General features: G+C 37.9%; 1 protein-coding gene across 1 annotated transcript; it reads left to right on the top strand.

Moving 5' to 3' along the window:
- Positions 1-412: 412 nt before the first annotated feature.
- LOC148743230 (uncharacterized) lies at positions 413-13,727 on the top strand. Its single transcript, XM_088734227.1, has 5 exons — positions 413-1,065; positions 1,280-1,351; positions 2,225-2,353; positions 12,284-12,358; positions 13,088-13,727. Exons 1-5 carry the CDS (start codon positions 1,014-1,016, stop codon positions 13,345-13,347), a joined length of 588 nt encoding a protein of 195 aa, XP_088590353.1. The 5' UTR covers positions 413-1,013; the 3' UTR covers positions 13,348-13,727.
- The last annotated feature ends 786 nt before the right edge of the window (positions 13,728-14,513 follow it).

Here is a 14,513-nt window from a genome sequence, read left to right as displayed (position 1 = left end):
CCCTACATACATACATACATACATACATATAATTTTTGTTAAGGCAGGTCGGTTTGTGGCAACCCAAAGGCTGGTGTGGACCCCTGTTGTTTTGGTTGTCACGAATGGCTGCAAGTGTGCTAACCCAGGACAATATCCCTGGAACAATATCTTTGGAGAAATGTTCTTCACTTCAAACCCTGTCTCTCTTTGCTTTTAGACGTCTTAGGTGTTGTGGCATAGAATAAGACCTCAAAATTGAAGTTTGTTCTAGTGTATAAACCTTTTCACTTGTTTGAGTTGCTTTTAGACCCAAAACTGTTTCTCATTTTGAAATAGGGTGACATAAATTACTGTAGGACAGCAATAACAACAACAGCAGTTATTTAGACATGATAAAAATTACAGTGGAGCTGATGTGGTTGTGCAAGAGTGACCTCTAAAAGTTAGATAGATATTACGGGTTGTTTTGAATCTATGCGATTATGTTGCTGGGATTTCAGCACAGTGTATGTTTTTATGCAAAGATGTATTGATTTTCATGTGCTCAAGTGCACCAATCATTAAAATATACATAGAAATTGAGATTGACAGGCTTGCTAAAAAACCTTTCCAAAGAATATAAATCACCATTTAAAAGCTTATACTCCTTTCACACCTGCAAAATTTGTTTAGTTAAACCAGGTTTAACTGATTGAAGATCAGAAAGAGAGAACTAAAAAAATAATAATAATTTTACATGGGTTTATATCTAAAACTTTTATATGGTTTTATATCTAAAAAGTGCAGCATCTTTGAAGAAAAAAATTTTAAACCATGTTAAACAAAACAGCTTTGAAACATGTTTGGGCTATTACTCTATTACTACAGGTGTAACCATTTAAGTTTAAATGTAATGATGTAGGATGAATGAAAGTGCACCAAATTTTTTTTGGATGAATGACAGTTCAAGTGATACTTTGATTTTGTCTACAGTGTAAGTGTGATTTGTGTTATTTGTTTATTGTTCACGTCTGACAGGACATTATGAGGAAATGCGACAGGAATCCCAAGGCAAAAGGCATTCAGCTCCAAAGCAAGTGGCTGGTAATTACTCACTTGCCTTATTTTTTAAATATTTGCCTTTAGTGTTTTCAACAGTCTGCATCCCTTTTATATGGAGCAGGCTCAAAATCTTTTATCAAATATTCCAATATTTTTCAGAATTGTTTGACTTTTGAAGAACACAAGTCCTGGACAATATAATGTCAGAATTTTGTTTGGGAATGCTCTAGTAGGGTTAATTTTCATTTTCTGACAGACCCTGCCAACGATCCAGACCAGTGTACATCAAATGTAGATTCTTCTTACAAATCTGGAAAGGGACAAAAAGGTGACTTAATTTAAGAATGATGGAACCTTGTAACTTTACATTCTTTGGAAATTTGTGGATGTTGTTTACTGTTATTTGTCAACCATACATCTGTTCCATGGTGTATATCAGTCACTTCAGACAATATTTTCAGAATGAAGTGATTAGCAGAATAATTTATTATTCATCATTTTGTAGGGCAAACTCTATGTCATCATGGGCAATCCATATTATCTGGGAAACCATCCCCCCACCCCAGCCACTTAAACTTTTGAAGATCAGTTTGTTCAAATTTCTGCCTGCCAGGGCCAGGATTGTGTTCAAATGCCCCACCCAAGTGCTGCATTTGACTGTCAAAGGCAAGATTGGCAACTGTAACCTTTCTCCTGAGCCGTCAGCTTGCTGAAGTGAACTTTTTTCCTCTCCTTTAAACATCTCTGTCATAGTTTATATGCAGTTTTATACATGCACTAATTTGCATTAGTGTCTTGTGCAGAATGGACTGGCTGGAATAAAGAAGTTGTTTTTACTGCATCGAATGTTGTTGAAGCTCATCCATCCAGACTCGATACCACAACAACCTCTTTAATTAAAAGATAAAAGTAACTGATTATTCTGCTAGAAATTTTAGCTTCGCCATAAGAGCCTAAATTTGAATTCGTTTGCATGAGATGATTTTTACTTCCAACCTTGATATAAAGAGCCAGTGAAAAGACTGTCCTTTTCACTGGTAAGTTTTAGTGGGTTTTAGGAGGTATTTATTAAGTGAACCACTTGTTTATTTGGTGGCTATATTTATAGTTTGAATTTTATATAGATTTCGTATGCCAAACTGGTTTAGTCAATTTAGTTGCAGTACATTTGATTATTATTATTTTTATAATCCTCAATTAGTTACTGATGTAGAGGAGGGGAGACAAAATGAAGATGGACCTGAAGCAAAGAAGAGACAAGGAGCTATTCCCAAACAGGGCCTGTCTCCTTGTGAGAAAGGTGAAGAATCTATCAAATTGATTCCATGTGGTAAGAAAGTTCAATAGTTGACTTAATCAAATCTTAACCAAACAGTTATTATAAGTAACTGAATCTGTAGCAATCATGAAAACGAGTAAGTATTTAACAAACAAACTAAACAACCTTAACTTGCAATAGCTTTAGAAGAATAGTGAAAAGGCCAATCAGATTTTAATTGGTGATTTAATTGTATTGTAATTTTTCCTGGGAATTAGTGCAACAATCCTAAAACAGTGATGATGAATTTTAAAATAAGAATAGGATAATTAGGATCAGAGCATTCATAAATCAGTATAAATTGGCCAAACTAAGCTCTCTTTTTCTGACTTTTATTTCTAATCTAGATATTCAGATAAAAATGGTCATTTTTATCAATTCCTTAGTCTGCTTGTTTTCTTAATTGGCAATGATGGAAATACACACAAAAAAAGAACAAATGGGAAAAATATTGAAACAGTTCTAATTAAGGTATGTCTGCATGCAGTGTATTAGACAATCTGCCATTTTATCATGAGAGACTGGCTTAAACATTCACGTCATCTTAGCGGTTGACGGTTCATTTGGCGGTAGCAGGGAGCAAGGGTTTTTAAAATAACACTTGAAAAAACTTGATAGTTAGAAAGTCTCGAGTTTATGGAACGATGTGATTTGTAATTTGAGGGAAAATTATGCAATTTTAAATGAAATCGTCTGGAAACATTCCACCAGTCGTTGCTTCTAAGTTCATAATTGGCATCATCGAGTAATGGACAGCTACATTAAAAAAGAGAAGGGGAATGGGGAATGGGAGAGCTTTAAAATGAGGAATCTTTAAAAGCGGGAATCTTCAAAAGCAAGAATCTTTAAAATGAAGAAAGCGTGAAATAAAATCGACCAAATAATCAACAGTCTGTGGAGAAGTTGCTCTTTTTTCAATTTCACGCATGTGAATCCATTGAAATTCATGATTGTTGACACAAGTAAAACTGTGCTACAATGGAAGGGCACTCAGCACATCTTCAACACTCAACATAATTAATGAGGCTGTCCGCGTAAGAACCAACCACTTAATTTCAGCCAATCACAGAATTCCCTCAAACTTTTACTGTGAGATATTTGATCTATTCTATCGGAAAAAATTGTATTTATTTGGTTCGTAATGCTATTTTATCAAATTTTTGGCAACGAAATGTGAGGACGGTCAAAAACAAACAAAATTTTTATTTCAGCATTAATTTTCAGCGTTTCGCTGGAGGCTCTAGAAACTTGAGCATTTGTTCAAATATTTATGGTAGAATACTGCTATTAATCGACAGAACAGATGTAAAATAATACCACATGTCAGATTTATGCTATTTGAACAAATCCCATAAATATCTCATGCATTAGAATTGAATATTTTCAAGCCCACATTACCTTTAATTCAATTAAATAGCAACTACAGTACACCCTATTGTCACGACAAAATTGTTGAAATTTTTGGATATGTGATTGAAAGGCTCTATCTAAGGAGGTACAGTACTGATATCCTTCTATTGTAGCTTCTTGATAAACAGTACAAATACCAGTGTAGCTCTCACTGTATTAAAGTTCATAGTCAGTCTCGAACACATTTAAAAGTGTGGGTAATTCTGTCTGCATTAAAAATGATTGTCTGGTTAACTGAGACAAACTTGAATTCGACTGATTTCTAATATTCATTAAAAATGATTGTCTGGTTAACTGAGACAAACTTGAATTCAAATGATTTGTAATCATTATCGACACGATCATTAACAGAATTGATACCTTGTTTGTTATTGTAAATCAAAGAGCATAAACTCAATACAGCACATTGTTGTCCCCGTCTCCTGCATCTATTTATTAGTTAATTTGGTCAGGCAGGGACATTAAAGAACCCACTCACGAGATTACTGTGATGTGGTCTGGCCTGTTTACGAGGAATTGGGGGGAGGGGGCATCTTCAAATAACTTTCCTTCGATTGTTTGTAAACTGCTGATGCAGTCCGGCCAAAGTCCCCCGAAAAGTGTTGTGATGTGCATTTGATCATATCCACATGTTAATTTGCGCAATATAAATATTAAGTTATTATATAAATTATTATTGACCTGAATTTTGTCCAAATACCAATTCATTAGCTTGGCTATATGGTGCCGTTATTGTTTTGCTAGGGTAAATGTAAATTGGAGTAGGACCAGGTTTTTTCTCTATATCTGAATTCAGTTGAAATTTTCAATAGTCTGATACGTGTGCCTGACTCTTATAAAGACATATGGGTCTATCACAAGAAAACATTGATAAATACGGACTTGCTATATACTTCTCATGTTGTGTAACTTTATTTAATCTTACCCTCTTCGTACTAAGCTTACAAACATTCTTTGTAACTCTTCTAACCTTCACATAACGACGTAGCCAAGACGACTTCGGTATGCTCGGACGAATACGCTCATAAACGAATTCTTTCAGTTTCCTGCCCTTTCTTCTGAGACGTTTCAGAGTAGCTTCTGGTATTCTACTGGGTTCTCGATCGCGTCTAAGTACACGGTTGTGTTTACATGTAAATATAATATGAGATAGCTCGTTTGATATAGCAGGTTTCGCTTGATATTTCTCGATAAAGGGTTCACTCATAAAGGATCGCTCGTAAATTGATCTCTGGTAAAGTTCGCGGACCGACCCTTTCCCAAAACGCTCCACAAGTTTTAGTGTGGGTCTACCGCGAACGATGTGTGACTTTGTATGTATATTAAGCGTAACAGCCATCGACTCTCTTCCGCGTATAGTACATCAAGCAATGAATTGTCCCCGAAGGCAGCCATTGCTTCAAAACATGCACTCTAAGGTTTATTCTACGCATGCGCTTGCACTTCAGGCATGCGCTATAGTGGAACTGCGTTTTGTGACTGATCGCGAAATAAAATATGAAAATCAAGCCGAATTTATAACTCGGGCGTTTCATTCGGAAAGCGCGAGTAATGAAGAGAACTTTATGTCTTACCAGAGCTTGAGAACATCTCCACGAGAATGGGTTGATTCAGTCATGTGTCATGCTCTTACATTAAGAATGTCACAAATTCACATTTAACATCATCGCACAGAAATGTTTTGTGTTAAGATTGATACTTTTCCTATTCTCACTCTAATTTATACCAGCATTTACCTCATCATGAACCAAAAAGTAAATTGTTTCAAGACGTAATTATGATGATGACGATTTCAGGCGGCAATCACGTTGAAATGCCCATGTTTTTACGTAATACCGTAAAATAACAAAAAGTAAAGTAAAAAATTGAATTACAAAATCAGTGGCCACTAAAAGATTAATGAATTTAGTTCTCCCTTTTAGTTTTGATAATCACCGCCAGAGGTTCACCGTCTATTTGTCTCTTAAAATTTAAATGGCCTTTTCATGCTTGGTTATAATAGATTATAAGTAAACGAATTTGTAGAGATCTATTTGCACCGCGTGACTCATGTAAGATTTCAAAACATTAATGGTTGTTTCGGCGGAAGAATTTGCGGCTACGCTTTTACGTTTTCGCCATTTTCCTCTAATTTTCATATTTTCTTTGTTTTATCAACTCGTCTCTCTGCTACCAAAAAGTAAAACTCTATTCCTCGATATGTTCTATAAAAAGTACTTGAAACCCCGTGTACGCTGAACCAGTCCTTACCAAACAGGTAAAATGATGTACTACATTCTTATTAAAACGCTTAGACCTTTTCCTATCAGTTACAGTCACATCCCTCTAAGAATGTGGAAAGTTTAGTTACCAGATCTTTTTTCCTATCTCGGCAACTATACGGAATCTCAAAAAATCTAAGTATCTCCTTAAGCTTGACCGCACAGAAGGTTTCAAGTTTCTTATCGCGTGAGAGGTCAGACAAGCAGTACGAGTCACGGCAAATAGGGTTCTTTAGACCAAGCTGACCGGCAACGTTTTCCAGCATTTCACGTCTTCTTGCTCCTCTTCCTCTGCATATATTTCCTCCACCTCAATTTCTTGGCTTTCCTGTCTTCTTCTTCCGGCCGGCAGTCTCTAGAAAAACCCCTGCACTTGAGTCTTCGTTAGCCAGTCCTTCGTTTCAATGCGGGAACTTTCATCCGGGAACTATTACTATTTTGTTGAGCGGAAGTAATTTTTCATTTAAAACAAGGCCGGCCTGACGACTAAATCTTGGTAAGGAGTCAACTTTTCCTGCCCAATGCCATAAGTTCTCCATTTTCGCAATCCTTCCCTCTCGAACTTGAAGTTGTGACGTTTACTAAAATCGTCTATCTTTTGTCCTTCGTGTTTTTTTGGTTTCGTTTGTCGAGCAAACGCAGGCAGTTGTACCTTTAACAGGACGTTTTGAGAGTCAGTGTTGTGTTAACATCCTGCTTCATCGCTCCTTAGGTAAATTTCACTGATTTGGGGTGTAAATGCGCGCTGATATCAGCGTTACAGCTATTCAAAGCTACAAAATCTTTACACCCTTGGCTACTTCCACATTTTCCACCTGTAACGCTTGAAAACGAACACAATCCCGCCATTCTTGAAGGCAAACGGTGCGAATCTTCTCGATAAAAAGCTTATCCCTTTCGCAAAGTAAATATTTTGGACGTCTTGTGTAAAACATTTGCAAATTCAATTATTTCAATTAGCCCAATTATTGAAACATTAAGGAGAAAAAACACACACACACATACGAAAATAAAACAAAACAAAAAGGAAATAATGAAAAAAGATAAAACCTGGAGGTGATATTCAAAATCAAAAGACGACAATAAAAATGAATAATGCTTGTACTGTACTAACGGTATCACCCAAAAACAATGACATTCCGACGAGCTTTCTGCCTGAAATCGGCACTGCTGATATGTATTCCATAAAACTACATATTCTGTTACATGATAAGGTAAATTTTTAGTGTAAATTGAAACGAAAGGAAGAAATATCACTCCTGACATTAACAATTTATTTCGACAACTTTAAAATAACTGTGTGCTATGTAGTCAAAAATGGATCCGTGACATCAATTCTCAATGTAAACGGAGCGTGACACAAGACTGCATGAATCTACCCATTCTCGTGGAGATGTTCTCAAGCTCTGGTAAGACATGAAGTTTTCTTCATTATGACCTATTTTGAATGAGCGTTTCTTAGTCCGTAAGTGACAGCAATTTTAGTTTTTTATAGCATAAGACAGCGGTCAAGACTAACTCAATGGAATTTTGTCAACATGTTTTAGCCCGCGTTAGACAGTTAAACGTTATGTCACATAGAAGATGTTCATTTGTATCTTCGTAATTGCTAAATTTGGGGTAAGTTTGGATAAATTGATGGACATCCTCACCTTAACAAAACAACAGTGCTAGTTTTCAAAATAAGCACTGCCTCGAATATTGATTTTGAGCGAGAAATGGAGTGACCAAATATGCAAAGATTAAGTCATGTGCACTTTCATCGTTGAAAATTAGTAAAGTTCATCGAGCTCGTGTAACTCGAAAAGACTAGTTGCCAAAAATGTTTTTGTTGATTTCGGTACACCAGCCCTAATACTAAACACAGATAGTAGTCAGGACTCCAGATTCCGTTATACTTTTGAGAAAAGCGTCCTGGAACAACAGCACACCCGCTCAAATTTGGTAAGTGCAGTTTGTGTGGTATTTTCAAAATAGGCATAGAGGAAATGTAAAACTTAGCCTTGTGGTGCCACCGAACGCTTTACTTGAGTAGTGTTGATTTTCGGCTTTTTCTATATTTTAAAGTATTGATTAATTTTTTTTTTTTTTCAATGCTGTAATGTAGTTTTAGGATGTCCCCAATTAGTGCCATTGATTAGTATATTAGTTTTAGAGTATTTATTAATTTGTATTAATGATGTTATGTAGTTTTAGGGTGTCCCCAATCAGTGCCTACAGGCACTAGAACGACCATCCTCGGAGACCCAGGGGCTGTGAGTCGATTTCAAGTTTGGGCGGAATGGCCCCTGGGGACATTGTCTTTCAAGACTAGTTCCAAACGGTCGTAGTCGTTCTGGCATCTGATTGGTGCCAGAAAATCTTTGTGTTTTTCTGCCTAATCAGAGTGACGTGGGCTTTCGTGTGTTTTAACATGGACATAGACAAGAAGCTAAGTTGCTCCCCATGTTTGTTTGGGCCATGCGACGGAGCTCTGCTCGTGGTGAAAAGTTTCAGTCTCAGCACGCAATGTAAGAGAAATCGATCAGATTGTCCGCAAAAATCTTACCGGAAATTATACTGAATACTTTCGCATGTATCACAAGAGAACGTGTTTAAAAGTTTACGAGGTTCGTACAAAACGTAATGGTTGCAGGCGTTAATATGTCGCTTTAAACGTCAAACGAGATGTAAGCTGAAATCTTTCTAGATTTTTTGTATAATTTGCCTTTACTGAAACTTTGCCAATCCCGTGAAGTTATTTCGTCGCAAGGGCCACGCAGGTATGTCGAGCAACTTGGGCTTATGCTTACGTAGCTTTGTGTGCTCGCCAAAATCTAGTCTTCGCTTTGTAGCAAAGTCTTTCACAATATGGCAAAGGTTGCAGAGAACGTTAACTTCGTGGACGACCTCCAGCAAGCGCTAAGAGAAAGCTTAGCTGTGTTTCCGGTTATCGAATTGAAATCTGAACAAAAACGTATTATCGAGAACATCGTGGGAAGGAGAGATGTTATAGGACAGTTACCGACGGGGTTTGGAAAGAGTTTAACCTTTCAACTGCGGCCTAGAGTGTTCAAATTCTTGAGCTCGAAAGGCTACGGATTCTCTTCTAGTCTTTTGGTCTTTGTCATTTCACCTCTTTTGTCGATTGTTGAAGACCAAGCTAAATACCTTAGATCATTGGGAATCGATGCTGCTTTCATTGGGGAAAACCAAACCAAAGACCAAGAAATATTGGATGGAAAGAGCGGGTTTGCTTTATTGTAAATGTCAGCTTAGTACAGGGTCGTCTACCCACTTAGCTTTTCTTTTCTTTTTTCAACATAGGTTGTATTGCATTTGTGCATACCTTGACAAATGTTCCTCCAGTAGAAACTGGGAAACAGCAACAATTCGATTTTCTTGTTTGGGTGCTCTGCCCACGAGAAAGTTTTATCGATGCCTCTTTGTTACAACTACGTTTCCATGATGTTTCAATTCTATAGCGACGAGTGTCCCAAAATGCACGCGGAAGACCATCATCTGGTAGAACCTCGAAAACTTCTTCAAATATTTTCATGAACTCGCCATGAAGATTTCTTTTTCTCTTAATGGTAATAAAAACGGAAGAGCATACTCGACAACGATCTGAAACATTTTCACCCGAATTATTCATTATCATTTAAAAAAAAACCCTGAACCTTACCGAAACAACTAGCCGAAGGAGATTAGATTTTGGCGCGCACAGAAAGATGGGTAAGCGTCAGTTGTTCGACATACCTGCGTGGCCTGTGCGACGAAATCACTTCACGGGATTAGCAAAGTTTCAGTAACAGCAAATTATACATAGATTCTAGGAAGATTTCAGCTTACATCTCGTCTAACGTTTAAAGCGACATATTAATGCCTGCAACCATCATGTTTTATGCGAATCTCGCAAACTTTTAAACACTTTCTCTTGTGATACCTGCGAAAGTATTCAGTATAATTTCCGGTAAGATTTTCGCGGACGATCTGATCGATTTCTCTTGCATTGTGTGCTGAGACTGAAGCCTTTCACCTCGAGCAAGGCTCCGTCGCACAGCCCAAACAAACATGGCGAGCAACTGAGCTTCTTGTACAGGTCCGTGTTAAAACACACGAAAAGACTCTAAAGCACACCTCACTCTGATTGGGCAGAAAAGCACAAAGATTTTCTGGCACCAATCAGATGCCAGAACGACTACGACCGTTTGGAACTAGTCTTGTAAGACAATGTCCCCAGGGGCTCTTCCGCCCTAACTTGAAATCGACTCACTGCCCCAGGGTCTCCGAGGATGTAGAACGACTAGACACGTTAATAAAGGTTATGTATGTAGGTAAGTATGTAGGTGGTTTGCAATCAATCTCTGGAGACACAGGTAGCAATGGTGAAAGGGACAAATGCTGGTAGACGAACAAAAGAAGCTAATGAGACATCTATTGATTACGTCCACCAACATGGCGGCGATGACGTAACGTGCAAACCACCTGTAGCGTAATTCTTAATTGTTTGGTCAACATTTGCATATTTTGCTATTACTCAACAGAAGAGATGTAAATAATACTACATGTCCGATTTAGGCGATTAGAACAAATGCGTAAGTTTTTGGAGCCTCTAGCGAAACGCTGAAATGAACAATTTTCTTTGTTTTTGACCGTCCTCACATCTCGTTGCCAAAAATTTGATAAAATAGCATTACGAACCAAATAACTACAAATTTTGCCGATAGAATAGATCAAATATCTCACAGTAAAAATCTGAAGGAATTCTGTGATCGGCCGAAATTCAAGTGGTCGGTTCTTACGCGGACAGCCTCTTAAATTGCTAAAATAATTCCAGCATCAGAATCTTTCTTTTTGATCAACATGTCTCATTGCGGCAATTCCTTTTCCAACAAAGCGCATTAAACGTTGGCATATGGTATTTCGTGGACTGGACTGGACTGGACTGGACTAGACTAGACTAGTAAAACGTGAACTAGTAGAGCGCGGACTAGTAAAGCGCGGACTAGTAAAACGCGGACTGGTAAAATGCGGACTAGTAAAACGCGGACTAGTAAAACGCGGACTAGTAAAACGTGGACTAGTGAAACGCGGACTAGTAAAACGAGAACTAGTAAAACGCGGACTAGTAAAACGCGGACTAGTAAAACGCGGACTAGTAAAACGCGGACTTAACAACAACAACAACAAAAACAATTTCATACGAAGGCGATCACAAGACTTAATGGCGAGCCAATTCAGTGAGTGACAATCCCTGTTTGACCTTTAGGCTGCAAATGGGTTTGACATGCGCCAGATACAAACGATTTTATAAGTTTAGGCTAACAAAGAAAGAATTTTATTCAGCAGCAGTTCAAAATCTTAAAATACACTTTCGTCTTAAATTTCACGGCAGAAACCCAGGAATTCGATGAATAAAAGTCGCATTAAATCTCCTTGTATCTAGGTGGAAAGAGTCTCATTGACTTCAGCTTTTCGGTGGAAGAAACACCGATTTACACACGCCATCACAGAAAACAAACAAGCAGACTGACAACTCCAAAACACATATTTTCATTCACTTACAATTTGACTTTCCGTGGCATTTTTAAACGGAACAGAGGTAAATCTTCGAAGATTAATCGTTATTGGAAATAAAAAATACTTTCCGTAAGATCTCTCTTTTTCTTTTTACGAGAAAATCGTCGCATGATCAGTTAACTCGTGTGTGTTTGTCACACCAGTACTGCTGTTTCTTCAAAAGCGTATGCTTCTTTCCTCTTCAATTGACAGGTGTCACATCGTGACAGTTACTTTTCAAAAAATCTTTGAAAATTTGTTCGCAAGCCTTTTAACTACCTTTACCAATAAAAATGTTTCAGCGAAAGCTTTCTCTTTAATTTGAATATCCCTCTAGCATTATGTATCTGGGCAGTTCTAGGATTGTGAATGAAATCCAGTTGTTGGGGGATTGTGTCAGTTACTTAGTAACCAACTTAAGGGTTTGCCTCAAGTCTCAGACACTGAATTAAAACTTTAAGTTAGAACTTAGTTGAACTTCTTGGCATAGTTTCGGTGTTGGGACTATATATATCTATCCTTCTTGGGTTGTCGAATGTTGTAATAATTTTTCTTCAAATCATAGGGCTAAAAGTCCATGAAACAGATCATGTATATGGTAGTCTTAAGAAGACTCTGTTGCAAAGTTCATCATTTTATGTAGAGTTTTTCTCTGTATAACTCTGTTTTTATTGATTGTGGTAAAACCCAGTCATTTTAATCGTCCAAATATCTTTATTGTGACTCTCAGGTGATGACCAGGAGCCTCCTGGCCATGCAAGCCAGCAGCCATTAACAAGCGGATCTGGCAGTTCCCAGACTGAGTGTAAGAATAATAGTCAGTCGCTGTTAATATTTTAATTGGCCAGTATCGTTACCATATTTGCTTTCTGCTTCAATTTTTACCCATATTTTCTAACCGCCTCCCAGTTAGCTCAATGGATAGAGCGCTGGACTGTTGTGCAGGAGGTCGAGGGTTCGAGCCCCGGCCGGACCAGCACTCAAGGTCTTAAAACAAGTGAGAAAAATATGCTACCTTTCTATACCAAGAAGTGGTTAGATACTCAAGTCTTCTCGGATAGGGACGAATAAATGGAGGTCCCGTCTCCTGCAGGGTTAAGGGTAGGAGACGTTAATTTCCCACGCACGAGACTACTGTGTGATGGATGTCCTCCCTTTGGGTGGTTGCTGGGTGGGAATTGGTTCTGAAAAGCCCCCATGGGGAATGGTCAACTAACGTATGTATGTAAGTAAGTAAGTAAGTAAGTAAGTAAGTAAGTAGGTAAGTAAGTAAGTAAGTAAGTAAGTAAGTAAGTAAGATATTGAGTTCTGGAAAAATACTCACAAACCTCTGCATGAACTTGATCAGTGTTTTTTTCATGGTGCAAATGAATTAACAAGGATTAGAGTACATAATTGCGTGATTATACAGGAATGACTGAACACTTACCTATCTTAACGTATTCCTTTAAGGTTTTGAACTTTTTAATTCCGACATCAGTAGGTTGATTTCTTCTTACGAATTACATGTCAATTTAAACCTTTTACCTTGTAGGGCCGAGTGATAAAGAACTTCAACAAATTGCAAATCGGATAGCCTCTCATTGGGAAGAAATTGGCATCTTCCTTGGTATTGCAAACGATCAAATTCAAAGAATCAAAATCAGAGAAAGAAACGCACCATTCCAAATGCTCGTGGCTTGGAAGAAAAACATAAAATGTGTTCATCCATACAAAACGCTTTATGACGCTTTATGTAGTGAGGGCGTTGACCTGAGTAACGTTGCTGATGAATTTCTTCTAGGTAAAATATGATGTACATGTACTCTGTTTTAAAATGTAAAATATAAATAGTTCTTTGTATTAGGGGATTGTTCTTTGAACACTGTTTTGATGGTCTTTTGTCTGCACCAGAAAGATAGGAAAACAGTAGAATTATATTGGAACTGTCACACGTGTTTCCAGTTGAGAGCGTTAGACGTTCTTAGAGGTTATTATAAATTGTTCAATATAAATTAGGACATAATACTGTAACAGTGGGTTTTTTGTTTTTTAAATATCCCTCACCCAATACAGAGGTCACAGTTTTCCAAACTACATGAAGTGAGGTGACATGGCTTCTTCATTTCATCATTCCTGTTTGCAGCTTTAAACTGTATTAAATCATGGCTGAAACATGTAAAAAAATTACTCTCGTTTGTATTGGACTTGTGTTTCTCCGCCTCGATGTCTCATCTTGTTTTGATCCTTAGGCCGGTTACTTAGTGAATTGTTTTGTACTACAGCGATCTTGTACCTACTGAACCTTTCTTAGCTTTTGGATTCAATGGTGTCGTGACTGGTGTCGTGACTGGTGTCGTGACTGGTGTCGTGTAAGTCCGTAAACCTTTCCCCAAGCTCCTCGCTGTTTTCAAAATGCCGGACTATCGTGAGACAAAAACTACAAAGGGGTATGGGTGAGGGATAAGAACTATCAACAAAAACTCGTATTATGTTTACTAGGCGACAGAAACATCATCTTTTGTAGACTACAATCGTCATCCGACAGCAAAAACACAGAAGTTGTATACAGTTTCATGCAAACAAAACAGTACTCATTACAACAAAGATCTAAAGGCCACCTCGAAAATAACCTAACTACGAAAACCACAAGAGTCGTTTTGGCCTCTCAACCCACTTACCACCTCGACAACCACAAAATCTAGCCTTCATGTAGTCGTACCCTTCCATTCCTCTCCTCCCACCCGCCAAACAGGAACGGTAAAAGCTTCCTTCCATTTCTCGGCGGAGGAGTGTACTGTTTCACGTTGGCAATATTTGAATCCCGTAGTAAAGCCGTTCGCATTGTACGTCACTACAAAGCGATTTAGTCAGAAAAGGTAGTACAACGGAGCGCCTCTTGGGTCGATGCTGCGGCGTTTGGAAACTTTTACTACTCGAATGGGTAGTTATTTCAATCCGCCCCCGGGGAAGGAATTGAA

The sequence above is a fragment of the Stylophora pistillata genome, chromosome 1 (genome assembly GCF_964205215.1).
Source record: "Stylophora pistillata chromosome 1, jaStyPist1.2, whole genome shotgun sequence".
In the NCBI taxonomy this organism is placed as follows: Eukaryota; Metazoa; Cnidaria; class Anthozoa; order Scleractinia; family Pocilloporidae; genus Stylophora; species Stylophora pistillata.
This window is presented reverse-complemented; position numbering and strand designations above follow the sequence as displayed.

What these genes read in the sequence shown, in the direction of transcription:
- LOC148743230 (XM_088734227.1), top strand. Translation starts at nt 1,014, where the DNA reads ATGCGACAGGAATCCCAAGGCAAAAGGCATTCAGCTCCAAAGCAAGTG. An exon ending in ATCTGGAAAGGGACAAAAAG is followed by an intron (nt 1,352 to 2,224) that starts GTGACTTAATTT and finishes ATCCTCAATTAG; the next exon opens with TTACTGATGTAGAGGAGGGG. An exon ending in TGGCAGTTCCCAGACTGAGT is followed by an intron (nt 12,359 to 13,087) that starts GTAAGAATAATA and finishes TTTACCTTGTAG; the next exon opens with GGCCGAGTGATAAAGAACTT.